Source organism: Rhea pennata, chromosome 8 (genome assembly GCF_028389875.1).
Source record: "Rhea pennata isolate bPtePen1 chromosome 8, bPtePen1.pri, whole genome shotgun sequence".
NCBI lineage: Eukaryota > Metazoa > Chordata > Aves > Rheiformes > Rheidae > Rhea > Rhea pennata.
This window is the reverse complement of record NC_084670.1, coordinates 31,897,878-31,911,184: the sequence shown is the minus strand read 5'-3', so window position 1 is coordinate 31,911,184 and position 13,307 is coordinate 31,897,878. Positions and strand designations below refer to the sequence as shown.

General features: G+C 57.0%; 1 protein-coding gene across 2 annotated transcripts; it reads right to left on the bottom strand.

The window, feature by feature from the left end:
• Positions 1–4,499: 4,499 nt before the first annotated feature.
• KIAA0040 (KIAA0040 ortholog) lies at positions 4,500–13,038 on the bottom strand. 2 transcript variants are annotated; one of them, XM_062581119.1, is made up of 2 exons: positions 12,999–13,038; positions 4,500–7,987 (listed from the first exon to the last, which is right to left on the bottom strand). In XM_062581119.1, exon 2 carries the CDS (start codon positions 7,856–7,858, stop codon positions 7,532–7,534), a length of 327 nt encoding a protein of 108 aa, XP_062437103.1. In that variant the 5' UTR covers positions 7,859–7,987; positions 12,999–13,038; the 3' UTR covers positions 4,500–7,531. The 2 variants fall into 2 exon arrangements, with proteins under 2 accessions (XP_062437103.1, XP_062437102.1); XM_062581118.1 differs by lacking the exon at positions 12,999–13,038 and adding an exon at positions 11,455–11,523.
• Between the last annotated feature and the right edge of the window lie 269 nt (positions 13,039–13,307).

Genomic DNA, 13,307 nt, shown 5'->3' with positions numbered 1-13,307 from the left:
CTGAAAAACATGTTATGACATGGAGAGCTCTTTTAGAGCCAACCCCTTTAGCCTTGTAAAAAGTCAGACTCACAGATAACGCTTCCTTCATTGACCTGATCTTGACCTTAACAGGAAGGGTGATTCTAGCTCTGTCTGATTCTGCAAAGAAAGGTGGTGGCATTGAGTCTGGAAGAGATGCAGGCAGGTACGGCTATCGTTATGTCCCCTGTGGAACTGGTACCTATGTTTTCTGGGAAGAATCTGCTTTTGGACTTAAAGTTACACAGCCCCTCTGCCTCATTTTCTCTGGAAAAAGTGGAGATGATAATACTCACCTACTTTGCTAGGAAATATTGAGAATTATTAAGCAAATGACTGTCAGAGCACCTCACAGCAGTTAAGTGCTTGATTTACCATTCATTCTTGACAGGGCCATAACTATTGCTGGGAGGAAATGTCTTTGATCATTCCCTGTCTTAATCTGTGGATCTGTGGTTGTCTTTTCTTTTCCCCTCATCGGTGGAGGCACTGCATTCTCTACTACTACTACTTTTTTTTTCCTTCTTCCTTTCTCCTCTCTCCAGTCAAAGAACTAGGTTTTGGGAAACATTGTCAAGCTGCTGGCAAGGCTCATTAACCCAGGCTAAGTCTGGGTTCTTCAACCTCCACTATTACACTTGTCCAGGTTAAAATCCTGCTCTGTATTTTGCTTTTCTCTTGTCTGCCAGCCAAAAGAAATGCCTGAGGAGACATACAATGAATTAATGTTTGCGGGCCCAGGCAAGGCCCAGAACATGGTGAGTGCAAGGCTATATTCCTTCAAGCTCTGCTCACCATCCAAAACCTGCCTCTGCATAATGCTTGCTTACAAGGCCACGTACAGACTATGAAGAGAATTCTCTATTTGATTGTCCTGCTGCCTTCTGCTTTTTCATTAACAGTGTTGTAGCTAGTGATGCTGAAATGATAATGCTTGTCATCCAGCCCTAAACTGAACATCTCAGAATAAATGAGTCCTGCGAACTCCCCCTCAGGGTTTTATTTCAGGTTGTCTGCAGATGTAGGTGGGTTCCAGTGCGTGGTTTCACATTTAGCTGTTTTATTCCTTGCAGCCATTAAAAGTGAGCTTTACTTCCTTTACATGAGAATTTTTAACTTTTGGACCATGAGCCACAGCCAGGGAGGTAGTACGAGCTCACCAAATAATGCTTGCTGAGAGGCTTCCTTATCTGAGCAGATTGGAACGTGATTATCCTATATCTTAATGGCTTTTTCTAGTCCCCATGCTAAACTGAATAATGTATTTTACAGAATCCTTCCCACACTTTGGGGAGGCAGTAAAATTAGAAATAAAGGAAGTCTTAGAAATATTTCTGTCTTCCTTGTTTTGGGTGGGTCTAAGAAATGATAGAATGCTTGTTTAAAACTAAGCCTCCTTTTACAGGGAAGAGGCAATACCCAGGCCCTTTAACATTGCCAGAGCAATGTGGAAAAGCTGGGACCACGGGAATTTGATCTCTAAAATCTGCTTCAAAATGGAGATGGGGACTCTGTGGCATCCTCTTAGTACTCCAAAGCAATGAACTGCTCTGTGGCTGCTAGGACTTGGCTGAGGAGAGCTAGCAAGTGAGTTGTCTCTCGAAGCTGGGTATTAAATTCTTCATAGTGCTTTCAGTGCTTTGCCATTTGTGTATATAGGCAGGCAGAGATTTAGCTGTGTTGGGATACCTAAGCCCAGGTATGGGGAAGGAGAGGAGTAATGGAGAGAGGAGGAAAATTTGCTCTTGAAGTGTTTTGCAAGCTCTCTGCTAAGAGCATGGGAGAAGGACATAGGAAAATGCTGAGGATTCTTTGCTGTGGTGATGTCGTCTTTTTTTATTTTTATTTTATTTTTTCCTGCTGCCTGGTGGTTTGCCACTGAAGACAGCTTTCACTACTTCATCCAGTTAAAGGGCACAGTATAGATATTAGGAAGGTGACTGAGGGGACCAGAGCACTAGCTTCACACACAGCCACTCAGCATATCCTCTCTAAAGCAGCAGGCTTGGTTGTTCCCAGCAACTCTTTCCTGGGCAAATCTCAGAGGCAGTGTGTAATCCCCTTCGAAAACTGAACCTTACTAGGGGCTATGAAATACTCTCTTAATAGCAGCGTTGGGCTTTGTAATTCAGGTGCCTTTCTCCTAAATAGGAGAGCTCTGAAATGGATGTAAGTGATATGTTTTGATGTTTTACTTGCAATTTCAGAGGAGGGTTTATTTGTACCTCCTAATTATCAGCCCCTCTCCTTCACTAGGAAGGACAGAGTCAGCTCCTGAAAAATCTGTGTGGGAAGTCAGTATTCCCAAACAGCCACAGGATGGCATCATCTATTCACTGCAGTTTAGGATAAACTGTCTTATCTAGCTGACCTCGATGGAAAGGTCTTTTTGGAGTTAACCAGGGTCTGTAGCCTAGTTCTAGAAGCTAGGACTTCCCGTGTAACACAGCTGTTTTGCTCTGCCTTCAGGAACGAGCTGTTCTGGTTTATAGGCTGGGGCTGGTTGGGGTAGTCCCACAAGAATTTCACATCCTCTTGCTGCTCTCGTTTTCTTGCTGCACCCACCCCTGTAATGGGGATGCAGATACAAAACTGCTGTGTGTGTGTGGGTGCCTTAGGGCCAAAATGGGGGTTCTCAAAGCTTCTGTCTTGTCCTGCAGATACTTAAATTTTGTCGGCAGTGAAGTTTGCCTTCTGCCCTGAGGCAGAGAAGGATCCTCTGCCTTGGCATCACTGCCTTGATGCTGTTTTGTTGCTGGGTCCCACAAACTGTTACCTATCTGCTGTGTTACGTCTGGGACTCAGCGTGGCTACTGCTTTCATTGGGTACCCAGTGAGCTAGACTCTCGGGGGGAGAGGGGGTTGTGGGTGCTATAGCCATCACCCCACCGTCCCAGCACTTTTCCCTCCCTCCTCCTGGATAGGCATGCCTATTCCCAAAGCTTTTACGCCCTGAGTGGAATAACTCAAGGTTTGCTGGGCTGAGGAGAGAAGACAAAACTGAGGTGTCTCAGAGCATTGGGGACCCGCTTGGAAAGTGGCATTGTTGCTTCTGGCCCCTGCACCAGGCTTTGACCAAAGAAATGGAGGAAGAGTCAGCAATGGTTGGTAAGTAAGATCCAACTCTCACCTCCTGGCGGGGCTTCAGGGGCCTGTGGGGACAAAGGACTTCTTCATGCACTCCCTTGCTCCCTGGCCTGCTGTGACCTTGGCCTCAACTCCAATCTACTTCAGCCTAAGGCTCATGAACTTTCTTCCTTTCTCCAGCTAGCCCCTGCCCTCAGTCCTTCCTCCCCTTCCCTCCTTGGCCAGCTCATTCCCTGATGCTTCTCAGCTTTAGGGTTGTGGGGTGGAAAGGGCCAGGCAGAGGAAGAAAAGGAATGACAGCTAACCTCATCCCTTCTGCTGTGGGCAGAACTGATCTGCTATGGCAGGGAGCACAAGCCCTTCCTGCCCTCCCTTCCCTCCACCTGCATCCTCTCTACACTGCTGGGCCTGAAGAAAGGGGAAGACTTTTGGGTTGAAACCCCCACAGGCAGAGGTAGGACCTGCTGCTGGGCTTTCTGTAGTCTGACTGTGGATGGAAAAGAGAGAGCGTAAGGCCTCTTTTCCAACCATGGTTTAAAACAGTGCGTCTCCCTCCTTAGTTAAGGAAAAAGCAAGAGTACTTGGCGCCAAGAAGGGTGTGTGAGGCTGCCATCCCAAGAGGCGCAAAGTGCACGCTCTCACCCTTCTTCCCTCCCGTAAGCTGCCTTGCAGCTATTTTAGCCACTTGTTGCTGCAGCCTTGTGCAGCTCCTGCTCTCAGTCTTCTCCAGGGCTTCAGCTCTGTGGGCGAGGTGGTATGGAAAGGTGCTTAGCAGCTGCTGCTGTGGTGGCATCCAGGTGAGAAGCAGCTTTGTGTCTTTGTGGAGGCTCAGTGGTGCAGACACCCACCTGAGGCGTTGCACGCTTTGGAAAGGCTCTGCCCAGCAGAGGTGTGCACCTGGCCTCATGCAAACAGCAGAGAGGGGCTGGAGGCGGCCAAGGAACACTTCTGTGATCAGAACCAACGGGGGTTAACCAGCCTGTGCTGCTGACCCTCAGCAAGGAAAAAACCCTCCGTGCTGCCTGCCTCTTACGGAGCAGAAATGCTGCTTTTCTTCTTTCTGCTACTTGTTTCCCTGGGGGAGAGGAGCTCGACTGTGCTCATTAATAAGTCAAGGCCAATAAACTTGATTAAACTAAACTGCTTCTTTAAGAAAATGTCTTTGAGCTGTGTAGCTGGCTGCAGGCAGTGACTGCACCACATTTCTGCCCACTGAGCTCTCAGTGTCTCATCTAGGGCCAAAACACAGATACAAGAAAGACTTCTCCAGGAAAGTAAACACGTGAATGAGAACTAACAAACATGGATCTTTTTCTGTATATATATATATATATATTTTTTACAAAAAGATAAAAGGCTTTCTTTCTTTTTTCTTTCTTTTTTTTTTTTTTTTTTTTTTTAATTTCCCCTGTTGCATGAACTGTTTAGGAAAGTAAAAGGCTGATACTGAAACGCAGCTGTGGGGAGGCAGTGCAGAGGTGCCTGAGGAGCTGGGACCCATGCAGCACTTTCTGTACCATGCTTGTCTTGCTTTCTTGTTAGTGTGGGTGCTGCAAGGTTCCTGCAACCCAGCCCACAGATGATGGTGGGCTCTGGGGCACCTCAGGCTGTCGTTGGTCCTTTATCTTGGCTGATTCAGTCCATGATTTATTTATTTTTTAAATTATTTTATTTTTTTAAAAAACAGCCCTCAAGAAAGTTGGCTCTCTGCTTTCTGAGATGTAGGGGCTATGTTGGGCCTCAGCCACAGTGCAGGTCGGGTAGATGTGGGGTAGATATGGGTTAAGTTGTTTCCTTCCTTGTTCCCTTCCTGCCCAGTTCAGCTTGCTGCAGAGGTGAATCTGTCTCTTGAAATTCTGACTTGCATTTGAACACTGTGATGCCTGTAATCGGCGGCGTTGTTTGTGAGGGGGACACGGATGTTTCCCTGACCTTTCTCTGGTCCTTGTAGGAACTGGTTGCCCTCACCTGAAACTGTACTAAGGCTTTTGGAGGAGGCCCCTTTGCAGGGAGCTGTGCAGAGCACCACGGCTGCACACCAGGTACGCTGTGCTCTCCTGGTAAGCATCAGGCCTCCTGTCTCGTTTTCCTTAGCTCTGCGTTTTCCATTTCCTCAGATAGCAACACCCTTTCTCTGGGGCTTTTGCTGCCTGTGGATCGCAGCAGAAGCACCTGCGTGGGCAGCCCCCTGCCTGGGGGAGGAGGGGCGGCTGCTTCGCCCACCTGGGGAGCTGCGGGGGCAGGAGGGCTGGGGAAAGGCTCCTGGACGCGGGGACGAAGGGGGAGGGAATAATCTGAGCGCAGCGCCGGTTCTCCAAGACCCCGATGGGACTGAGGGTTTGGGATGGAGACCAGGGCCGTTTCCCACTACGGCTAGGTGTGGCAATTCCTAATGTTTTCGGTGTTACATGCCGCTTCCTGTTTTGGAGGAGAAGGGAGTCACTTTTTTCAATGGTAACAAAGTAGTCTGGAAAATAAGGCACATATGGGCTCAATTCGAAGGCCTGTGTGATGTGGAGTCTGGCCTCCAGGCTGCTACCAAGGCAGCCAAGTGAAGGCCAAACCCTGTGATATGATGTTGACATCACCACCCTGTCAGAGTTGGACAAAATGGGCTGCCCTGGGACCATCTGGCAGGAGTGACTGCTCCGAAGAGATGGCTTTCCCTCACCGCCGCCCGCGCTGGCGTACGCCCCGGGACCCAGAGGAAGGCAGCTCGCGGAGGCAGCGTTGCCCTCTCCAGGGCTGGAAGCAGTTGTGTCTGGCAGGCTCCCTCCAGGCTTGTCCTCGTGGGTTCGGCTTCTTGTCCCCCAGATATCTGGCTGGCATCTTCCCTCTGCTTCAGCAGCTTAGAAAGGGGAAGTAAGTGGGAGGAAAACATCTAGTGTACAGATGCAGTGCAAAAACCAGATGTGACACAGCTTCTGCTCCTGCTGGCAGGGGCTGAGCTTGGTGGTGGGGAGCAAAGGAGACCCCTGGCTCTGCGGGTGGTGGGCTAGGCACGTAGGTGTTGAGGGAGTCAAAGGCAGCAGTGGTGAGAGCTGCAGATGGTGTGGCCAGCTGCTGGGCTGGGCTGTCACACCTCGGAGGAAGATGAGGATGGAGATGGAACTGGGTGCAGGGTCCAGCTGAGCAGGAGGGACGTGATGTGCACATGGGTGAAGGATGACTGTGGGTATGAACCTGCTCCTGCAGCACATCCCAAATCCCAGAGCCGGCCGTCCTGACGGAGCACAGAAGTGCTCTGCGGAAGAGCTGCCCGCGTGGCATCGGCTGGCAGTGGCACGTGCTCGAGTCTGCATGCGCATCTGACGTGGCGCACGGGCTGCAAGGAGAGGGCATGGCCGCGTGTGCGGCTGCGTGCGCCAGGAAAGCGCGTCTGCTTTGGATCAGTTCCTGTGTCGCAGGGGCCTTTGGTCCTACCCCTCTTTAGTAGTCATTCAATAAATAACTCCAATGCCCACAGCTGAGCATTTATGCTGCCTCAGCTTGCGTTCCTGCTCTTGCAGTAGCATAGAGGCGATGCAGCATCTGCTGCAGCATGGTGGGCTGTTTAAAGGCAAATCTGTTTAAAACAGTCTTTCAAGGAGATTTTCAGTGCTGGTGCAAAGGGGCTGGTCTTGCAGCCTTTCTGACTCATCTGGGTGGCAGCACGTCCTTCTGCTTTGCTGCCTTAAACGGTATCTTGAGGTTTCTAAGGTTGGGATAGATGTTGGAGTGTCTCTGTCTTCAGAAGCTTGTTGCCTTTGGGTTGGGGCGGTGGGGAAACAGTACAATTTTGAGCTGCGACATCATTTTGCACACGGCTTTCTTTGCGTCTCCAAGATGGTCTGGATTTGGATGGAGCTTAGAAGGTCAAGTTGTGCTATCTCTGTGGCAGGGCACACGAATGAGGAGTGCGTGTGCCCGCTTTGCATGCGGGTGTCCATGTCTGTGCGAGGGTGTGCAAGGACAGCTTAGTCATTAAGTGCACGTGGTCCTGTGCACACTTGCCTGTGCTACAGCAGACACGCTTACACACACGAGTGCAAAGAGGCTCACACTGAGTTTGCTGAGTGCCGGCTCAATACAAGTGCGTTGTGCTCGTGGCGAAGGCACATCTCTAGGTGAGGGTACATATGGGCTGGCGGCAGGTCACTCGCGTGCTCAGCAGCACACGTGTCTGCGTGCATGCGTGTCCCTTTGCATAAGTTTCTGCCCGTAGGCATGCTGTTGGGGTGGGGGAAAAGGGGCTTGCATAAACATGTGCCCAACTGCCTTGCCTTCAGCAAGTGCCTTCAACACTGGTTGGCTTTTGAGTTCATCCTCTTTTGAAAGTCACTGTAAAGGGGGCAACAGCTGTGGCATCTCCTTGCCCCTCAGAGCGCACAGCTGAAAGGACTGGCAGGGTCTGTGTGGGAGGGCCTGGTCACCCTCCTGTCTGCTATATCGGCAACGACGGCCTCTTGTCCAGCAGGAGCAGCTTGGGCTGAGCTGAGATCCACAGGTCCTCTTCATCCTTCTTCTTCTTTTTCTTTTTGGTCTTCTCGGCATGGAGCTGCTGAGTGCTGCTGGCGCCGCTCTTCTTGCTGCATGCTCCTCTCCGGCCGCAGAAGCAGCAGTGGCAGCAGATGAAAATGAACACGATGAGGGCAACGAAGGGCAGGCCCATCAGCACAGCAAGGCACACGGTGTTGAAGACGCCTTCCTCGTGCTTGGTACGGATGAGATCCAGGATGGAATTAAAGAAAGAGCTGATCTTCTGCTCCATGTCGGCTCCCTGGCAGGCTGCCGGCACTGCTCCCTGCGTCTGGCACGCTCCTCCTGCTTTAAGGCCTCCCGGGATATGTTCAGCTCCTGTAAACAGCTAACGAGCTCCAGAAGCGTCTTTGGACGGTGCCTGCAGAGACAGGAAATCACATGGATCAGGGGGCTGTGCCCTCGGTGTTTTTCTCCGTGGAGCTGCCAGCCCGGCCAAAGCCTCAGCAGGGTGAGAGGTCCCCTGCCCCGGAGGGATCCGGCCGCGCGTGCCGCCTGGGGCCGAGCCACGCTCGCGGCCCTCGCGCCTGCTTCCCCAGCCGCTGCTTTGGGGCTGGGTCCCCACCAGGCCGCGGTCCCCGCTGCCCGCCGCCCCGCGCAGCCCGGGCTAACCGCAAAGGGGAGAAGCAGCGGCGGCGACGGAGCGGCCTCCGTGACTCACCTGGGAACGGCTCCAAGGGATGGGTAGGGCCGAGGAGCATTTCTGCGGCGTGACATAAGGTTTTCCTCTCCCTCGGGGAGGGGGAGTTGCTGCTGCGCAGCAGGTTTCTGGGGGAAGCCCCCGTGCGGGGGGGACTCCGGTGCCTTTGAGGGGGCGGCGCTCCCTCGCTCGCGGCTCGTTCGGGCCCCGGCCTGGGGCCGGGCAGGGCCCGGGGGGCTCTGAGTAGGGCGCAGGGCTTCGTGCCCATGAGCATGTGGGTGGGAGGTCACCAAGTTGTGCAGCGAGCGGGAGAGGCCGCAGGAGCAATGGCACTTTGTAGCGCTGTGCTTTGCCCAGCGGCTTGCATCAGGGTCTCCGCGCTTTGCCAGCCAGGCTGCCTCAAGCCTCGGGGTTCCTCCAGGGAATCCTGAAATCCCTGTTTCTACGGAAAGGGTAACTGAGGCACAGTGCAGGGAAGGTCAACCCTTGCACAGCAAAAGCCTGAAGCGTGCAGCGTGAACGCCAAAGCCGTCCCCGGAGGGGCTGCAGACGGCCCGACCCCGGCACCGCAGACGCTCTCCCGGCAGAGCCGCGGCGCGGCAGGCGTCGGGCTCCACCTGCTCGCTGGAACCGCCACGGGCTGGGTCTGCCTGGCAGCTCCCGGCGCCCGCGCTGGGACCCGGCTTTGGCCTGGGTTAGGCTAGGGGAGGCAGCGCGGCCTGGGAGCTGGGCCCCTGCCCCAGGGCAAGGAGAGGAGGCCGCCGCTCGGCCGGCTTGCGGGACCTTCCTCGGTCTTGCCGCGCTGCCTCCGAACGAGCGGCGGAACCGACGTCCGCCCCTTCTAGGGAGCGAACCCGGAGCCCAGCCCTGGGGCGTGCGCTGGTGCTGCTGTGCCCGGCCCCGGGGAGGTAGCGGGGCTCTCGCAGGAGGGGGCAGCCGGTGGCACCCCAGCATGGTCCGCGCGGGGCTCCCAAAGGCTGCCCCAACGCAAAACCCGCCGCGGAAGCGCCGTCCTTGGATGCAGAGTTGTGCAGGCTCAGCTCACCGGCTACCTCTGGGTGCTGGCGGTAGGTGCTCAGCTCGGTCTGGGGTGCTATTTTTCCCCTCCCTGCCCCATGAAAACCAGACTGGATGCTTCTGATCTATGTTCCTGTCTACAGGGGAGCGCAGCTCTGCGCTAGCCACGTTTGACTGGCAGTTTTTCCTTTGAATGCAGGTGTGGGAAAGGTGATGAAAACAGATCTACAAATTTCACTGCGAGACCTTCTGGGAAACCCCCAGCCGAGAGGCAGCAAATGAACCGCAGCGCTAGGGGTGGCGCCTTTAATCTCGGCTGAAGGAAGGCTTTGGGACCGAGTATTTTCATTGCTACGCCTTCCGGACGGACGGACGGTGGGCGGCTGTGCAGGCTGTAGCAAGGCAGCAGCAAAGGGTTAAATGCCTCGGGGCAGAGGAGCCGGCTGCAAGGTGAAGCCAGCCTGGGCTTTCCCAGCAGCGTGGGGTTAACAGGCCCCTTCCTTCCCGGCCCTCCAGCTGCTTGCACAACCGCTGCCGACAGCTGCTGCTGCTTTCCCAGGCTCGGCCGGGGCCGCAGCGCCGGAGAGCGCCGGGGGCCGGCGACGCAGCGGCGGGCGACGCAGCGGCGGTGCCCCGAGGCTCCGCACGGGCGCAGCCGGGGCCACCCCGCGGCCTCCGGGCAGCCCCGGTCCCGGCCCCTCCGGAGGGAGCTAACGCCGCTGAAAGCTCTTCCGGGATCTCGCGGCGCCGGCGCCGGGCCCGCCTCAGCCTGGGCATCCCGCGGGGGATGAGGGCAGCGCCGGCGGGCGCTCCGCTCCCAGGAAAAGTGGGATGTCGCTTATTTAAAACGCAGTGTCCCAACTTTTATCCTCTCCAAGGCTTGCTTTCTTCTTTTTTTTTTTTTTCTTTTTGGTCTATGTACAGCAACAGTTAAACTGCAACACAAATAAACAGCAAAGCTTTTCCTTGGCCTGGCCCGTCTGGGTGAAGCGAGTTTGCCATTTATCCATAAATATCCTGACAGCTCATTATCCTGCTCAGGCAGGAACACCGGACTCCTACGATGCACTTCACTCCAAAAAAGAAAAACAACCCAACCAAACCCCTTAATTTGAGACAAAACAGGATGTATAATTTTATTCCTGCACTGAGATGCTTTATAGTTATTGCCTCCAAAGCTCCGGGCAGGGAAGGAGGGCTGCAACTTCCTTTTCAACTGGTTATTAATTGTTTGCAGGGAAAAAGACCCCGGAGCGCTTTGGACAAGGGCTGAGAAGGCCGTCGCCGCTTCCCCGTGCGCAGTGGCCGGCGCCGCCACGCAGAGGGTTTGCCAGGGAACTGCGAACCCGCCGGCGGTTAATCCCCGCCGGCCCGAGGGGCGCGAGCCGGCCTGTCCCAGGTCTGACCCGCCGGAGCTGCCTGCTGCGGGCCAAGCTCGGGGCCTCCAGCCCGCCGCGCTGAAGCGGCGGCGAGGCAAAACCGCGAGGGTCGCCTCGGCAGCGCTCGCTTGCCCGCATCCGGCGCGCCGCCGCCGGTGCTGCCCGCGGCAGGGCTCGAGGAGGGGGCAAAGCCGAGAGGCGCGCGCGGCGCCCCGGTGGAGGCGTTTCGGGGCCCGATTTGGCGGGGTGCCCCGGTCGGACGGCCCGCGAGGGGTGAAGCGTGCGCGCGCCTGCCCGACGCCCCTGCTCCCGCGTGCACCTGCCGGGACGAAACCTGGCGCTAGCCGAGCGCCAGCGGCTCCCCCGCGTTGCCCTTGCGCTGACAGCTTCGCTACCGTTCTTCCAGCAACCCCGCAGCAGGCTCGGGAAATCTTTCTCGAGTGTTTAAAAAGAAAAAACCTCCCCAGGCACAAACCAAAAGCTGAACTAAAGCTGCTGCTGCCGCTTCCCGCTGCCCTCGAGCCGCTCAGGCAGAAGCTGCTCTTGGCCGCTTCCATCGCCTGAACCTGGTGAAGCTCCTGGTGCCGCCGCCGCGTAGCAGGGTTAAAGCGAAACTATTTCGCGAGCGTTTCGCTCCGCAGCCGCCGCCCGGAGCTCGCTCCGACGCGGCCGGCGCCCCAAAAGCAACTTCGCACAGCACCAAGCCCCGGGGCCGCCGCCCCGCTCGGCTTCGCTGCGGCTCCCGACGGCGCCGGGCCGGGCCGGGCCGGGCCGGGCCCCGAGCGGACCTACCTGCAGCCGGCGCCGCGGCCGCCGCTCCGCGCCGAGAGTCCGCAGAGACGGGGCGGCGGCGGCGCTGCCCCCGCTCCGCGCCGCCCCCGGCGCCGGCACCGCCTGGGCCGGGCCGGGCCGGGCCGGGCCCCCCGCCCCGCTCCGCCCCGCTCCGCCCCGCTCCGCGGCGGCCGCAGCCCCCGCGCGGGCGCCGGGACGCGGCTCCGTTCGGGCAGCGCGGCGCGCTCGGGCCGGGCACCACCGCGCCGCCGCCTTTCCCTTTTATTTTTTTTTTCCTTCTTTTCCTTTTCTTTCCCCCCCCCTTCCTCCCCCCCCCTTTTTTTATTTTATTTATTTATTTTTGCCTTAGCTCCCCCGCGCTTGGGCGCAGGAGGCCCGGCAGCAGCAGCAGCAGCGCCAGCCCCACGCTGCTCCTTAACAACCTCCAGGGGCGAGAGGAAGGGCTGACTCAGAAGGCGGCGATGAATCACGCCGGCTCCGCACAGTGCTTTTCGTCGGTTTATTTATCCCTTTTCTCCTTCCTCCCCGCGCCCCTCCAGGTCCGCGAGCGCTGCCTGGCCCCGTCAGGCCCCCGTGTGACCGGCTGGTGCCAACCGAGGGGCATTTGGGGCGGTTTTAAAGCCCGGAGCCTGCAGCCTGCCGGGTTTCCGAGCCTTGGCGGCGGCTCGCGGCCGGCGGCCTGGTTTTCCCGAGGCCGGAGGGTCCCTCGGGACTGTTTGTTTTTCCAGCCGGGAGGAGACAGTTCTTACTTATTTCTGCTGCCCTGGGAGGGAGCCGGTTCCCGCGGTGGCGGGGTGGGGTTAGCTTTGCAGCAAAGCCACTGCGGAGGCCAAACCGGGACCGAAGCAGGGCAGCATGATGGCTAGAAAAAAGGGGGGGATCACGCAGCAGAGACCTGCCCCGAGGAGGGGCCGGGATAACTCTCCGGCTGGAAAAATCAGCTCCGGCCGCTTAGCGTTGCCGGCTCGACCCCGTTAGCAGCGGGTGCAGCCCCGGGCTTCGTCCTCTCCCGCCGGCGGCTGCCGTTCCCGCTCGCACACCCAGGCCGACCTGAAAGCGAGCGATGGGCAGCGCTGCTGCTGCGGCAGCCTTCCTCCCTGGTGCCCCCCCCCCGCGCTCTTCCCGCCCTGCCGGGGAAAAAGAAACTTGGCCGCTCAAACGCTAAAAATAAAGCGGTGCCCAGGCCGCGTAAAAATAGCAGCCTCCGCCGCTGTTTACGTTTAGAGAGAGGTTTTCCGGCTCCGGAGCGCGGCTCGGGATGAGGCCCCGGGCGGCCTCGGCGCCCGCTCAGCCACCGTTTCACCCCGGGGGGGGAGTCTCGCCGCCTCCTCCCCGGGAGGCTGCAGCTGGGCCGGGGGGAGTCGCGGGGCGCGCGATGCAAAGCGCGCGGGGCGGCAAGAGGAAAAGGGGGGCGGCGGGGACGGCGCTGCCGCGGGGCCGCGGCCGGCGCTCGCTCCCGGGGGCCGGCGCGCGGGGCGTTTCTAAGCCGCCGCAAGGCAAATTTCCCCTAGTTTGTCTCTCCAAAATTAAATTTAGAGAAATACCGCAGCTGTCTGGCTGAAGATCTTCTTTCGGGCTTTCTCATTTTGGCTGCGTGTCAGATCCTGAAGTCGAGGCTAGAAGAAGCCTGCGCCCTCACGGAAAGGCGACTTCCCACGGCCGCCTGCACCTGCCCTTGCCGCAGACCCTGCTAAACCCATGTTTTTCCCTAGGAGCGTATTCTGTTGAAAGTACGTTTTAGCCCTGCAAACCCTCCAGCTGAAATCCCGGTCCCTCGGCAATCAGCTGCCGATGTCCCCAAGCTCGGGGCTGGGATTCGCTCCGTTTCTGTTCTATTTCTGTTTTTTTATTTG

Excerpts from the sequence above, each read along its gene's own strand:
- KIAA0040 (XM_062581119.1), bottom strand. The coding sequence starts at position 7,858 with ATGGAGCAGAAGATCAGCTCTTTCTTTAATTCCATCCTGGATCTCATC.